Source organism: Choloepus didactylus, chromosome 15, assembly GCF_015220235.1.
Source record: "Choloepus didactylus isolate mChoDid1 chromosome 15, mChoDid1.pri, whole genome shotgun sequence".
NCBI lineage: Eukaryota > Metazoa > Chordata > Mammalia > Pilosa > Megalonychidae > Choloepus > Choloepus didactylus.
Genome location: NC_051321.1, coordinates 50,452,948 through 50,470,264, shown reverse-complemented (window position 1 = coordinate 50,470,264; position 17,317 = coordinate 50,452,948). Strand labels below are relative to the sequence as shown.

Below are 17,317 nucleotides of genomic sequence, written 5' to 3'. Positions count from 1 at the left end.
TAACTCTTCATAGCAATGTGACCTTGGGAAAGCTATGTACCCTCTGCACACATCAGATTCAGCACCTGTAAAATGGGTATATAATGGCCTTAAAGAGTACTCAATTAAATATTTCAATAAAGTGTCTTGCATACTGTCTGGCCACAGAAAATACTCAATGAATATTACTGCTAATAGCAGCAGCAGCAGCAGTATCATTACATTACTATTACTGTTTAATATACTACTACAGATATACTCAATTCCTCTCCCAGCTTTATTTATCTAATTAATAAAAAAGCATGCCAATGCTATTAGACAAAAACTATCACAACACATGATTATTAGTAACACTATGTGTCTTTTACAAGAAGGATTTAAACTTTCCTGAAAATCTATTTATTCTAAGTCAATGAAAACTGTCTTACTTGCAATAAATTGATGAATTATGAGTGATTTTATGTTATAGTTATCTTATATTAAATATAAACACAAAATAGATTAACAAAACACTTTGCAAAATAATGGTGAAGGGAAAAAGGTGGAGTAGGAAGTTATATAGATTGTTCCCTCCACCAGAAAAATGAGTGAGCTAAAAAGGGGGATTAGAGTGAATAGGTAGTAATTCTGTCTAATCCCAGATTAGATAATAGGAGTGCCAACAAAGGGAGAGGCTATCAAGGGTTCAGCTTTTGTAAATGAAAGTGGGAAACGGTGACCACCCCCTCATTCCTTGGCCTGTGGCAGCAGTTGTGAAAATGGAGGCAGCTGTGGCAATACAGCTCAGTTTCTGGGAGTGACTGGCTGGGTCCAGGGTGAGCAGAGGAAACCTGTTCTCCAGTGTTGGGGTTGAAGTTAAAAGAGAGTCTGAGAGATCCCTGAAAGACCAGTGCAAAGGCTGTCACTGGTTTCGGCTCTCTGGGCATCAGGAGCTTCCTGCACCCCACCAGCATCTACACTGTCAATGCACCTGTTTGGCTGATTTGTTTTCCTTTGTATTTGGGTGTTCTTGGTCTGGCAGATCCCTGAGGTCCCAAAGCAAATGCTAGCCTCGGTTTTCACTTCGGTTCCAGCCTTCTCCCCAAAAGCAGCTTCCAGCACCCATCAGTATCCACCAGGACTTAAAAAGCCAGTTCACCATTTTTCTGTTGCTGACTTTCTTTCTTTTGCCTTACTGGTGTTCCTTGGCATGGCTGATCCCTGAGGGCCCAGTGTGAAGAAACAGAACACTCATTCATTGCTGTTGAGAATGTAAAATGATGCAGCTGTCAACTGTTTGTACTGTTTGTGGTTCTTCAAGTCTTTCTTCAAATTTTTGTTCTCGCTTTCTAAAAGCATATTCTGGGTGTAGACATCTGGAACAACCCCAACATCTCTAGGTTCAGTTACCCTCTACTGTAATAATTCTTACCCTGCAGACTGAAAACAGTCAACAGTTCTGGTCATTCCCATTTTGATCAGGAAATTGTAGGGCAAGTCTTCTATTATTTCAGGCACTGCATGCTTTGAAGGAAGAACTGTTTTCTGCTCCAAAATAAGAGTCTGTAGCCTGTTCTTGGACACTCTGAATTGCTTTTGCTAGATCTTCTTCACCTTCTGGAATGCTAAAATTATCACCTGGTATCTCTTCATATCCATAATCATCTTCAGATGCTTCAGTTATGATGACCTGCTCCAGGCCGTAGGTCCCCTTGGTGGCCACGCATCTACGGTCTCCCTAGCTGCAGTCAAACCCATGCCCAACGCTTCTTCCAGGACCCGCAGGGCCATATCTGGCACTCTAGGCCCCCATCCTCCTCTAATTTTGCCATCTATCTTAAAGAACTGTTTGCCAGTCAGCATTCATGAGTGAACAAGGCACTAATTCAGGCAACTGGGGTGCATCCTATGTTAAATTCCATTAAACCTCTTGCAATATGCTCTCATCACATTCTTGTTTTCTCTTCCACAGCATTCATGATGCTTGAATTTTTTTGTTTAATTTTTGCTTTCCACACTAATCTCTAAGCTCAGTACCAGCAGGCACCATGCCTTTCTTGGCTATAACCATATTCCCCCTTCTAGGGTATTGCTTGATGCACAGTAGGAGCACCAGCAATATTTTTGGTACTGAGAACCATTGAGTACTCTTTGCTATTTGTGGGAAAGCATAACTCTTATTTATCTCTACATCAAGGATACACTGCCCCCAAGAATCCAGAATAGCTCGAAATTCAAAAATAGAAGAATTTAAAAAATTTTAGGAATTGAAGAGAAAAAAAAAAAGCCAGCAAAAGGCAGATAATTTGAGAAATAGCAACTGGAACAGCAAACAAATAGAGGGTGTCTGGTAGTGGAAAACAGAACTGGTAATAGGCAGAAAAGAAATCAACTGTATAGTCTGCCAGTGAAGAGGGGTATCAGCTCAGTAAGCTTCAAGGGATTTTGGAGGACAGAGCAGCCAAACAGATCACATGCTAGGGAGTTCATGTGCTTGGAAATAGTATAGTAATAACTGAAACCATTCCATCCCCTTCATACCATCTGCACTTCTGCATGGAGCATGCATGAAAGTTTAAGAAGTGCCGGCATTGTACATACATTATCATATTTTCATCATTATTAAAAATTAAAGATACTTTGACTATAACTGGTTAGAGTTTTTACGTGTGATTCCAAAAAATCAAAAAATCATTTCCTTCTTTTTACTTTTATATCATTAATTTGTAAACTCACAAGTAGGTGGTCATTATAAGATTCCTTAAATCTGTTTTGTAGTATTCAAAAGTAGAAAGGGTTTCTGTGCTTATTTTAGACATCAATTTTAAAAATAAGTAAAACGTATTTTCTTCCTGTTAGCTAACTGTACATTCAGGTGCAGTATCAATTGCTTGACATTTGAAAATAATTGCAAGTTTACTAGTACAACATTTTTGTTTTTAAGATCATGGCATCATGTTAGTTGAGAACCATGGTAACATTCAGAATAGCCTTTTGAAACACAAAAACTGATTTTTGTTCATACCAACAAAAAGTATAACCATAAGAAGCAAACTAGTTTGGGTCTCAATAAAATTGTTAAGGACAGAAAAGGAAATGTTTCTTTTTTTGCCAACACTCCCCTCTAGTGAGCAACAGAAAAAGGCATGCTTTTAGAGAGAGGAGCATATCCTTCCTGAATTTGCTGCAAATAGAGGATTTGTACAGAAGCAGATTTATGTACGTTTTTCTTCAGATGTCCCTGGAGCATAAATATAATGAACTATTGATTATACTCGTTGGCATTGAATTTCAATAAATTTTCTCATCTGAAATAATGCATTGTGGAAGAACTGTGTGCAACTGCTGTGCATTTTAACCACAATAAAAGATTGTAACCCCAAAATATGTTCACGGGGCCATAAAAAGATATACTGCCACAATAACTGCTTTGATCTATTATTCGTTCTGTCATCAACAAACAAAAAAAAAGAAAGGGCAGGGGGTGGTCATACCAATCCTTTAATGGTCTTCAGTTATTTACTGAAGCTTTAACTTGTTGACTAATCAGTTTGTGAGGGTGGATTATAAAATGTCCTCTGTGCATTCAGTTGGAATGTGAATCTAGTGAATACTTTCCCAGCAAAGGAAAAGAAGGCCATTTTACTTATTAATGTTAACAGTTGTATTACTACAATTGGAAAAGCACAGATAATTTTTTTCTAAAGAATCAAATTTTCCTAACAGTGCCTAGTAACATTAAGGTTTTAAATTAGCCCTGAAGGACAAAAAAAAAAAAAAAAAAGTCATGTGAACATATTGAATTTATGTGACTTTGGAAACTCAGATATGGAAAAATTGCAATGTTTAGGCTCTACCTTTGCTAAGCTTCAGAAGTTAGTTAGGTGATTTTAATCCTTTACTTGCAAGATTCATTCATTAATCAAATTAACACTCTTGAAAAGAGCAGGAGAAAATGTGCATGCAAATATTTTGTATATTTACCCCCTTCCTGGAACCTCAGTATCTACATGCTACACTGTCCTCATTATAGAGAACCAGTGCTTCCCACACAGTTCACTTACTTGCTCAGATTTTAAAGTTTATAATTTATAAAGGAAGTCTTTTTCATAGAAGAGATTGTGAATGTTATATGTCAAAACAGTGGAAATGATTTTCTTTTCAGTTTTGTTTACAGTTCAAGACCTTCTGTTTCTTATTTGAGTCTGCAGAGTTATTCATATCCACAACTCTGAAGTCAACTCTATTGTGAACAGAAAAGCAAGCTCTATTTGAGTGTAGTAGATAATTATCCTGACCTCTTTGTAAAAGCAGAGGTTACAATCAATTAATTAGTGTATTTCAAATTTACATTGCACAGAAAAATTGTTGTATCAGGGTGAATATCAAAGACTATTGAGAAGAATTTTTTGTTTTGTTTCAATAGCAAGTAAGAAAAAGATGACCTAGAGAGAAGGAATAAATAATTAATGAATTCAGCTTTGGGCCCACATATACTTGACCTGAAGTAGCCTAAACACTGCAGAGTGTAACCATTAAAAAAAAGTGTATTAAAAAAATAGAAATCAATCATGCTAATAAGAATTATTTATTAAGGAAAAAAATGACGTGCAATTCTCCCTAAAAGATAAAATGGTTCAGAAAAATAAAAAGGTCTTCCTCTCAGGGCACTTGGTTTATTATTTTGTCTCTGCCATATCTGTAGATTACATAGACATCTTCTTGTGTCATCACAGTATCCCCAATACCTAGCACTAGGTCAAAAAATCGTAGGTGCTTGATACATATTTGTTCAATGAGTGTTACTATGTGAGTAAAACTGCACTTTTATCTCCCAATTATGAAAATAAAATAAGATGCTGCATATAAATTGCTTTGAAACTATCTTTAAGTACCTATAATTCTGTGTATCATTTTTGTAGTGTGCTGCAGTGAAAAACATCCTTTTATCAGTTTACACTTGCAAAATGGCATCAAAGGATATTTCACAGTTTGTATTCGAAATGTTCTAATCATGGCATTATTCTAAGTATGTAAAATAATTTTCAGTTTGAACAGAAACATAAAGAGCTTTTTAAAAAGCAGCAACAACAAAAACAACAAAAAATACTATTTTCTACACTGGTCTCATAGAACGGTATTTTTTTTAGATGAATTTGTTCTCATGTGTTCTCCAAGAAGCAAACTTTAAATCATGCTGCCAGAAGTATCTTACAGAAAGTTTTTGTCGTATCAGTTAAGTCTCTAAAAAGTGTATTTTAGTGGGTGACAGACTGTTTACTAAAGTAGAATGGCCTAAAGTTGATACATGGACATTAATATTGTATAAGAACTCGGGCAATTTCCTCTGGGTTGCCAACCAGAAGTGAGAATAATGGAACTGAGAGATGGAAGGGTGACAGTGGCTGTGTGATATGAAGAGAGTCTGTGCTTCGTAACTATGTCTCTAACCTGGTTTCAACTGAAGAACTAAACTCTTAATTGTGTTCTACAGGATATGAATGATTATCCTCCAGTGTTTAGTAAACGAATCTACAAAGGGATGGTGGCTCCAGACGCAGTCAAGGGTACACTTATCACGACCGTTTATGCTGAGGATGCTGACCCTTCTGTAAGTAGAAGATGTTGATTAATACTCTGCACTGTAGTGAAGAAAACCTTTAGCACTCATAAATGACGCAGTTCCCAAGACAACAAAGGTGGCTCGTGTGAGTTTCACTCTACTCACTTTCATATATTTTATGCAGTCTTGTCTATTCATCCAGTTACAGGTCATATTTTCAATTAATTATTGTTGAGTCTAAACAAATAGCTATACACTTTTTGTTCTACTAGAATTTAAAAGTTACTCCTTACCAATTTGTCTGGCATTAATGATAAATATATGTGGAAAGAATCATCCACATTTGGAATCACTGTCACCCTTCTTTACTTAGAATAGTGTAAATTTAGTTTAATCTTGGGTAGGTTTTATACTTAAGCACTTTCAGTTTATTCACATATGGCTATTTTGTTAGCAGATTCTAAATTCAGCATAGACATAATACTTATGTTGGAGATGCTTATTTTGACTAGCTAAAATATTAACATTACTTTTGGCATATATTTAATAAACTTTTTTATTATACAGAATTTTGCCTCTTTCGGGATATCCAAAATTATCTTGCAAGACAGATTTTAATTAAAACATTATTAATTAATTAAAACATTAATGATGTTTTCTTAATATATTAAAAATAGTGTATGGAAATGATAGCACCTATGTAAAATTGCTCTCTATAAAGAGTTTGAGAACTTTATAAATATTTTTTATTCTCATAAGAGCCAAATGGTAGAGCTTTTAATTTATACTTTGAGTGAGTCAGTCACTGACAGATTCTAGAGAATTATATGTGAAAGTAAGAAAATGGGCCATTTTGGAAAAGTGAGAAAATAGAAGAAAAAAAACTTGAATCTTTTAAGTGACTTAGAAATTCTCTTTTCTGTTGCTAATATAAATAGTATTTCTGTAATACTATTTATTTAGTAAAAGGTGACTGGCAGTAATGACATTCTTTGGTTTCATTTGTGACAAATTGTATAAAGTCTATTGTGACTATAAGGACTTGAAAAATAATAATGTTAACATGAAAGTGGTGACCTTTAATTCAGAAGCTCCTTTTCTTTAGTGTGTTAAAATGTCTTTGAAGCTGATTTATTACCTCTTAGGAAATATGATAGGCAAAATTTCATAGCCTTGAACATATCAATAGAGATAGTGAATGTGAAATTGGTGGTTTGTCTTTTTAAGTCAACTGTCACAGATACAAAATACTTTGAAATCAGTAAATATGGACTCAGTTCTATTCAACATGTGCTTTGAGCACCAACTGCATGCTGGTCATTGTACTAATGTTTGCTCTCAAGCAACTCAATCTTATAGGAAGGACAGAACTTCAAGTACAAATTATAGCAACTGAATTAAATGAGGTTAAAGAAACACAGCATTTTTAAATCTCGTATTTCTAAAACACTTTCATTATCACAGAATTTAAGATAGTGTTACATTAAGTGACATTAATAGCTAAGGTTATATAAGTGATCCTCAGTTCAGCTATGTGGGAGAACCTCAAAACTTGGTGTGGATGGCAAAATTCTCACTTCACCTTGGGACCCTCGGCCTTGGTATTTGGCTTGACATTCAGATCACATCCCTCAGGATGAGAGAAGCTGTCTTGGTCTGTTATCTGTTGTATAACAAAACTAAATTACTCATCTAAGGCACTTATTTAGAGAGAAGTCCCTGTTTTCACACACTGAAACTGTTTTACAGAAATTTACCAAGCTTGTATTCTACATGTTTTTAGAAGTTTTAGTTTTGCATTCCCAGGACTAGTTTTTGGCATTTATTATCTGATGCAGACTTTTCAATAGATGAAAGGTAGATGCCAATCATTCTGTTTGGAACACTGAGCATGCCTCATTTGGGTGTGCTTATTTGAGTTACTAAGTATAAATACGATCAGACTCAGTTTTGATCCTCAAAGCACTAATATTCTTTTGGCATAACTATTATTCAGCATTGTGCTTTGCAGCATTGCTGCAAATTGGATTCCTTAAATGAACACAGTTGCAATTTGACTGTACCCACTGCATTCCAAAGTAAAATCTCAATTCCTGAAAAATTTCAGTAGATTAATACTAAATAACATATTTTTCCACACTTATAATTTTATGTTGGTGCCTAAAGACCGAATAAATATTTTTTGTATGGGTTTCCCAAAGTATTTAAAATCCATAACAGTTTTAAATATTTATTAATTAATTAGAAAATAATTCCAACTTCATATTCTCAGAGCTGCTGTGTCAGTTTCACTACTTGGGATTGCAAGTGTCTTATCATAACATTGCAAGTTTAATGATGTCTCTTCCAGTCTAAACTGTAAGGTCCGTAAGGTCAGGAATCAAAATTTATTCTGGTTTGTATCTAATACTATGCCTAATAGTACTAATACTATCCTTAACTTAGTAGTCTGATAGGAAGTATCATTTGAATAAATTAATAAATTAATGGTTATTTCTATATTCTTCAGGATTGACAAAATGAACCAGAGCCTCTAAATTTAATTACTTGGGGCTCTGGGAAAATTTCTTAATGTTTCTAAGCCTCAGTTTGGACTTTAGAGGCCTGCAAGAATTAAATGAGGCAATGCATGCTTAGCATAGCTTCTGTAACTTCAATAGCATTCAGTAGATATTAGTTGTTATTATTATTTTGCTATAATAATTTTCATCACTACGAGTCTGGCCACATCTCTTTCAAGGCATCATGAGTCTTTGGAATGAAGTGAAAAACACCTATTGTACACTAAAAATGTAGCAACAACAAAATCCTTTGAAATATCAGATGGAGAAACAGGGTAAGATCTGAAAGCCAGATAGACCATCGTTGCTGAATATAAATTAAGAATTATAAAATGCATGTTGTACAAAACTAAAGTGCTCTAGAGGAGGTAAAAAAATCTTCCAGGAATTTTTTTTCCCACTGAATTAAAGCTGTTAGGACTTTTTATTTTCTGCTTTGCTGTTGTGACAGCATTGACATTATGTAGTTCACAGATGAGAGTAGTGAATGACTGATCATTTTGGTTATTAAAAAATGCTAACCTTTTCTTTCTGCTCATCAGAGACTTCTCACTCAAAACTTTCACAAAGCAAAGCTGCAAGTGTAATTTCCCTTTACATGTTAGTTTTTCTTTCTGAAACTGCAGGCCAAACCCCATTATGCTGGAGTTCTCTTTGAGGGCAGGGTAAATGCCCAACAGAATAGTGTCCTCAGTGAGCACATGGACATGAAATAATCAGGATAAGTAAATGGAGCTCACATTTTGCTCATTTCCAAGAGAGCAAAGTTTTGGGGAACCCAGGAAGGCTTAACTTCTTATCATTGTACCAATCTTTCTATTTAATACATTTTAGGAATTTTTAAGATTCTTATTTAAATTAAGGCAGTAAATAGAACATGGCTATTATTAACAATAATAAAGTTTTTATGTGTATGTATATATATGCATATATATATATACACACGCATATATATATATACACACACATATATGGAGAGAGAGAATAAAGCATATTTTGATTGATTATGAAAAAGAGAATAATCTCTTAGGGACATTTTGTATGGAATGGGAGATTATATGTGACATGCATTAAGTCAAGCCTCCAATAACTACAGTGGATAATTCACATCCTACCATTGTACATGGAAAATAGGAGAGTCCCTCGATCATGATTGGGGTTTACTAATGTTGAATAAACAAGTAAATAAATGTTCTTAATGTTGCTGTGTAGGGGAACAAAAAACTTGACTATATTTGCATTAAAACTTTACATTTAGGACCTATGTAAATGTTCTCAGAGGAGTTATGGAAATGAGGTTGCTGTTTAGGCTCATGCATACTTTATAATACTAAAGACAGACAAGGGAAGATAACACTTCTTTTGCCATTGGTTATGTTTCTTTTTTTTAATGCTTTTTTTTGTTGTAAACTTTAACATATATACACAACAGCAATAACTTTCAAAGTACAATTCAACAAGTAGAGATCAAATTTCAAAGAATGTCATGGGTCACAGTTCCACAACTTCAGCTATTTCCATTATTGTAAAATATAACATATACATACAGAAAGATTTTAACTTTCGATGTACAGCTCAACAAGCAGTTATACAGGTAATTTAAACAATTGTTATGGGTGACAATTCCACAGTTTCAGTTCTTTCCTTGTTATGCAATATAGGGTATATGCCGGAAGGTGAAGACTTTCAAAGTACAATTCAACAGGAAGCTATAAAGAAAATTTCAAAGGATGTTATAGGGTACAGTTCCACCATGTCATTTACCTCATTCCAGCTATTCCAACACCCTAAGATCTAAAAATATACATATATATATATATATATATATATGTATGTATGTATATATATATATGTATATATATGTGTGTGTGTGTGTGTGTGTGTGTATATATATAGTTTCAGTATAAAACTTAGTGACTGAATCTTTTATAGGATCTCAGGTAGAGACCTGGGCATTTGGGGACTACTTTTGGTAAGAGCATGGCATACTGCAGCCATTTGGGATGTCTTTCTGAAGCTTGCATAAGAGAAACCTCCGGGATAGCCTCTCGACCCTAGTTGGGATCTCTCAGCCACTGTGACCTCAGCTTGTTACCTTTCTTTTTTTCCCCTTTTGGTCATGTAGGCATTTTCAATCCCACACTGCCAGTTGCCAGGTTCATTCCTGGGAATCATGTCCCACGTTGCCAGGGAGATTCATTCCCCTGAGAGTCATGTCCCTCATGGGTGGGGGTGGTGATGGGGTGGTGGTTGTTATTTGCCAAGTTGGGCTTAGAGAGAGGCCACATCTGAGCAACAAAAGAGGCTCGCTGGAGGTGCCTCTTAGGCATAATTATAGGAGGGCTCAGACTCCCTTTACAACTGTAAGTTTCACAAGAGCATGCCTCATGTCAAGGGCTTAATTTATTAAGTAGTGGGTTCCTAATTTCACTTAATATATATTCTATCCCAAGATAAAAAGTCAGTCTCTTACATTATCTTCACTTAGCTGTACTATCATCATCAGTCTCAACTTTAGACAATTATCATAACATAATACATCCTAAAGCTCTTACCAGCTGCTCATTATTCATCCTTAGTATCAGTGTAGTGTTGGTAAGATATTCCTTTTAAATATAGTCTTTAATATGTTACGGGTAGTTATTTCATATACCACTCTGTTGTTAGCCCTCTGCACCAGTGTCATACCTTGTAAGTATATCGTGCTAACACTTATTTAGGTTTGTGGTGCTACTCTGTGGGTTACATGCCTTTAAACAACCATTTACAAACATGTTTGCCTTCAATGTGTCACCGATACTTATAATCCCATTAACTAACCATAGTCACACCTGACCATTCCCGTACCATTACATTCATCCTCATTATCATATCTGTACATATTAGATTATCATTCCTCCTTCACTAACTTCTGTCTACCTCTAGGTCCCCTATGTTCTACATTATAAGACACTTACTTTACATTTTTCACAGAATTCATATAAGTGAAAACATACACCATCTCTCCTTTTGTGTCTGGCTCATTTCACTCAGCATTATGTCTTCAAGGTTCATTCATGTTGTCATATGTTTCATGACCTCGTTCCTTCTCACTGCTGCATAGTATTTCATTGTGCGTATACTACATTTCATTTACCCACTCATTTGTTGAAGGACATTTGGATTGTTTCCATCTCTTGGCAATTGTGAACAATGCCACTGTGAACATCGGTGTACAAATATCTGTTCATGTTATAATTTAACAACTAGCAAAAATGTTTTGTGGTTATATGAGATAATAGTATAGTTTTTAAATAGAAGGGATATTATTATAATTAAATTATTGTTCTCCCTGTAGTTTTTTAAATGGGTGCACTCCTTAAAAAAGACTGCTAGATAAATTTTGCAGATTTATAACCCAGTCAAACCTTCAATTTTATGAAAAATTTTTACTGCTTTAGCAGGCAATCTGACAATATTCCAGATATTTCTTAAGATTAGAAACTGTATCTGAAACATTTTTGTATTCTAAGCTTTTAAATAGTTCTTTGCATATACTAATCACTTAACACAATTCCTGATCTTAAATGTTCTAAATTAGAATGTTACAAATTAATATTTGTAGGCATTTAATTTGTCTCTAGTTTTTACCTATTAAAAATTTTTAAATTATATAATGTATAGACTTCTCAGTATTGTAGCAAATAGTAACAAAATTTTTCCCTTCTTCTTCCACAAAAGACAAAAACTAAAGCTACTTACAGCAATAAATAGCCTTCACACACACCCTAAAAGGATTATCAAATGTGTATCAATAGCTCATGAGTATCCCTGTCAGGTCTAAGCTTGGCAGTGCACCCTGCTCATTGAACAAAAAATAATAATTTATTTTTATTCTTATCCATGTTTCTTCAGTAGAATATATTGGTAGAAAGCTCAAGTTCTAGAAACATACTTCCTAGATTCAAAATTTCCCCCTGTAATTTGCAAGCTACATGATCTTAGGGAATTTCTCTTCCTTCTCTCTGCCTCAGCCTTCTCATTTGAAAGACAGCAATGATAATAGTACTTACCTCATTGGTCTCTTTATGAGGATTAAATGACATAAGTTATATAAATCCTTAATAAATATTAGCCACCATTTATTTATTGAATAACACTCATCCTTATCCATCTAAAAATAACTATTTTGAGAATTATATCGATGTTTAAAATTTCTTTTTGCAGGCTTTGATAGTGATTTATGAAATAAATATGCTCCACAAAAGAAGATCCTGGAAACTCTGGTTGGTAATTGACTTTAAAATCAGTTCCCAAATATTGTGAGAATTCTCACTTTATTTTTTTTCAGAAACATATTTCTAAAGAGACAAGTAATTGCAAGTGGGTGCGTATTCTTTACCACTGTTGGAATTTGAGAGTTTTGTTGGCCTTTCGGAATTCCGACAAGCTACCTGAGGAATTTATTTGTAAAGTGAGTCACAGGTAGCTTTAATGTCCATCTCAATCATTCAAAGACACTTTTGTTGATCACTAGAGAGAGAAAAAGATGGTCTTTTTTTTTCTTTTTTACAATTCATATGTCATATTTTATTGAAATGCCATTTTGTCACCAGATTATGCCATGTAATTGTGGCCATCTTCTCAAAATGCTTAACCTTCAAATAGTTGTTCTCTTACAATCCTAGCAAAGGGTGTAACAGAAGAATGAAAACCCATAATCTTCATCCACAATTAGTTGTTTGCTTGCTTTGGGTGCAATAGATAAAACTGTTCAGGGCCAGGAGTGTTATAAGATTGTATTTTTATCTCTAGATAATATGGCTGTACAGTATCATTTTTCATTGATATCTGTACAGATCTATATTTCATCCCTCACAACATAGATGTTGTTATGCTGTATCGATTTAAGTTATTGCTAGCAATGTAGCGGAAATTCCAATTTTAAAGAGCAACAGCTATTAATCATGATTGCTGACCCTGGAGCATGTGTGGGAAATATACATAGCTCAGTGGTGTTTCTCCTTCAACTCATAGCTGTTAGGGAAATAATCAGGAACTATTTTCACCAGGCATGTCAGTTCGTGAAAATTGCAGTGATATAGTCCTAGTCTTAGTCCCTTTAGTCTCAAATGTTAATTAGAGAGAAAGAACACTGTGAAACATTTGGGGCTTGATCTTTAAAACGACAATGAGTTATAATTAGATTTGAAAGTGTAAATGAGTACAAAAGGGAAGGTTTTATGAGCAAAGTTTAGGTATGATTAACTTCTAGAAAAGGCTTATCAAAGAGATTTAAGATTCTGTGTCATTTTCTTTTTCTTTCTTTTTTTCTTTTTTTGTCATTTATAGATTCCCTTCAAGAACAATTATATTGTTAACTTACTTGAGATCAATATTAACATTAACTGTTTCAGATGTAAATGTTACTCTTCTAATTTGGAAGCTGCAATGTTTGCCAGGGATAAAAGGGGAATTTTCCTTTTGTTAAAAATGGAAATGTCTATAAAGATTTTTTCTAACCTTTATGGAAGTGTCACCCAGTGATGCATCAATGATTTCCTTTATTCCTTTTGGTGAGAATAAACCTCATCGGCTCAGGCTCCCAATACACTTTTTAAACAAGATAGGTTTCTAAGAGAATTGAGTGAACATAACAGGCTCCCCATGGGCTCACCCATAGACCTCCCTCATGGCTTAAATAAATGATTATTTTGAACTTCTTGCCAGAGGAAACAGGGACAGATAAGAGCATTCTGGCTTCTCACAGCCTGCATTCTTGGCCTTAACACCCTCTAAGCCAGGCTCCTGGTAAATCTTGGTTTTGCCTTTATCCATTTCACAATTCTCCCATATTCTTGAATAGTAGTGCTTAGGCAGTACAGTTACAATAAAACATGTTTCTAGAACAAACTAAATACTTCATACATTAAATAAATTATAAAAAATAAAAAATATACCCTTACAAATAAGGATATGACAAGATAAAGATATAGCGATAAGGCCATGATTATGTGTATGAAAAAATACAAGAAATGCTATAGTTATTCAGAAAATGGAGGGATGAACATGTCCTGGTATGGTAAGAACCCATTCTGGGCAGGAATTCAACTTTTTAAAATGTGAGGGATTCATTTAATGGAGAAAATGGGCAAAGGGAAGGTATCAAAGAATTGCAGTCAATAATATTCATCATATGTTCATGAATTTGTGTAACATGATTTTTACTATGTCTGATTCAATAAATGTTAGCTAATTATAAGAATATGTCAGGGTTGTTTTTAAAGACTCATTTGTAGATAGGAATTGTCATAGATATGATATTGGAGAATCTGAGATCCAATATAATATACAGAGGATGGATGTGTACTGAAGACTTATGAACAGGCAATAACAAAATTAAGGCTACATATTATAACAATTAACTTCCTGCGATATGCACTCTTCACTGGATGAGATAATAAATGAAAGCTAGGTGACAAGTTAGCAGCTGTTGCCATTATCTAAGTATGAAATGAACAAGTTGGGCATGGAAATGGAGAAAATAGGAAATAGTCCTTCAAATGGAAGATCCAATGGAGAATGGGCAGAAAGTTGGAGATTAGGGATAGAATAAAAGTAGTACCAAAAGTGAACCCAGAGTTTCTAGCTGGGGTAATAAAGTTATTCCTGATATGAGTTGATAGAAATAAGATAGATGGAAGAGAGAACTATTTGAAGGAGAAAACGATGGGCTCAATTTAGGCAAAATAACAAAATTTTAAGTGTCATCTAAGTGTAACTATCTACAGAGTGATCAAAATTGTTCTATTTACCCTACCCTTGGTGTGGAGGCTGAGAGAACTAAGTTAGGGGGTACCTAGATCCATCAAGCAACCATGGTGCTGGGACTGGTGGGAGGCTTATATCTTGCCCAAAGTTATAGATTCATCAAACCAAGGAGTGCATTGTACCTAGTGTTAAGAGGAGGCTAGAAGCAGTTGAAAGGTGGGTGCCAAGCTCTCCTTTGCACAGATCAAAGGGAAGAAGAATTCTAGGAAGAAGCTCTGAGGCAGATATTGGGTTTCCAGAGCTGTTTTGATAGTGGGATGCCAAGATGATCTGGCTGCATTTAAAGGGTCAGGAATGGAACACACAGAAAATATGGGTCTAGGAGCTCAAGAAAGAGATGTGAATGTAGAAGTTGAAGCTGTGAGAGTGAATACATTCTCCAATAGAGAAAATATAATCAGAAAGAAGCAAAAACTTAGAAATAAATCCTTAGGTTATGCCCTTTTAGGGACTTGGGCCGGAGTCTGAGAGTGGAAAGAGCTAGAGAAAACAAGGTTAGTGGGGCGGAAGAGAACTCTCCTAGTGATGCAGTGCAGGTTAAAGAAAAAAATGCCAATGAAAAGAAGGAAATGAATGGTATAAGATGTTACAGATAGGGCAAGGAGAAGGAAATCTAAATAAAGGGCCACAGTTTTGTTGATTAGAAACTCACCTATAATCTTCATGATGAATCAGCCTCAGCTTTCCTGATGCCCCTTGCTTACCCTTTTATTTTTCATGTGTCTGAATTACTTTGGCGTATGGCTTTAATGGAGTTCAATTTCTTTTGTTTTTGATGCTATCAGTTTGTTTTTGTAACAGTTTCTTTAAATAATTATATGCATTCTCTACAAAAATTATTTATAGCATCTTAATTATATTTGGTAGACATTTACAACTACTTACACTTATTTCTATATTTAAGCCTATATATGAGCTATGCTTTTCCTCTCATATTCTGACCCACCAATTTTTAAGTTCCTCATTTTGTGGCATCTCTTAGTTTACTTATATTTGTCTTTAATTTTTTGAGAAGTGTGCATAAATGTGTAATTTGTAAGTTCTTATGTTTAAGAAACTTTCTTTTGCTTATACATACAAATTACAACTTAATAGACTTTAAAGGCTTCCACTATTTTCTGTATTTAGCATTGTAGAGTGTGAGGTCAAATTTATTATTTCTCCTTTTTAGTTATTTTCTATTTTTCTGCTTGTAGGATTCTTTCTTCTTAAAATTAAATGTGTTCATTAATATATATTTAGATGTTCTTTTCTCATTAATTGTGTTTGGCATATGCTGACCTCTTTCAGTATGCAAAATATATAGATCCTCAGCACAAGAAAATTAGAAATGTGGCTCTAAGAGGGTGAGCTCTGGAGTGAGTCTGACTGGTTTCAACTAAAAGCTTCCACCGATTGGCCGTCTGGCTTTGAGTAATTCACTTAATCACTCTGCCCTTCAGTTCTCTCATCTTTAAAATGGTGACAAAAAATAGTTGTGAGGATTAAATATTTATGTGGAGCAGTTGCTGCCTAACAGAGTAAATTGCCTGTCACTGCTGTATTTATGTTTATTCTCTTCTATTTATTCTGATATTTTTTATGCTTTCAGCCTTTGAAGTTTCTTACATTTATTGTTTGCCCTCTAACTGTTTCCTTCTCTTTGTCCTTTTCCTCTATCTTCTAGGAAAGCTTATAAAGATCAGAGGCCCAGCAACCTGGGGTGGGGATGGAAGGTGTTAGGGGTGAGAAAGAAACTGGGCTTCTGAACCGCACCACCAAGATAATGTTTTCATGCTTGGTCTCTTCTCAGAATGTGTTTGAATTACAAGTACCAGACCTGAGTATTTTGTATTCAGGTTTTGGTTCGACCAGACCGCCACCAGTACTATGTTTCGCAACCTGTCCAGTTTCATGCCTAGCTCTTCCACCCACCTTTATAAGACAAAGACCTTCGCCTGCTCCTCCCCACAACCCCAACTCTATCTTTACCATGTTGTCAAAGAATCACAAAGCACTCAGAAAAATTCCAGTGTGTCAGGGAAATTATCTGTTATATTGGGGCCTGGCTAACATTCCAAATCTTCTCCTTCAGGGACCCATGACAAACAAGTTCTGCTTTTTGCACAGTGAATAGGATTACAAGGGAACTTGCCTAACTACACAATCACACATAAAACTTCTAGTGGAGCCACAGTCACTCACATCCCACTGGCCAAAGCAAGTCACATGAACAGGCCCAAAATCAATGGGAGAAGGAGAGGGTGAATATTTGCTGAGCAATAAAAACAATGTATCACAGTAGTAAAGTTAATGCATTAATATGATTCCTTTTGGTTGGAAAGTGAAGTAGTAATGAAGTGTGAGGATAAAGAGAGATAAAGATATAAGTATATAACTATGCCTTTTGTCTTGCAGACCTATGGATTATATTAACTTAAACCTG

The 17,317-nt window shown here is 34.9% G+C and overlaps 1 protein-coding gene and 1 pseudogene across 7 annotated transcripts in view; one reads left to right on the top strand and one right to left on the bottom strand.

Moving 5' to 3' along the window:
- The window catches only part of PCDH15 (protocadherin related 15), a 1,822,477-nt gene that overhangs the window by 1,613,621 nt on the left and 191,539 nt on the right, over positions 1-17,317 (top strand). For all 7 annotated transcript variants that reach the window (XM_037804906.1, XM_037804907.1, XM_037804908.1 and 4 more), the window contains one exon: positions 5,453-5,569. In XM_037804906.1, the coding sequence (XP_037660834.1) occupies positions 5,453-5,569 (117 nt within the window). The remainder of the gene's footprint in view (positions 1-5,452; positions 5,570-17,317) is intronic.
- On the bottom strand, positions 1,210-1,749 carry LOC119510704 (annotated as a pseudogene).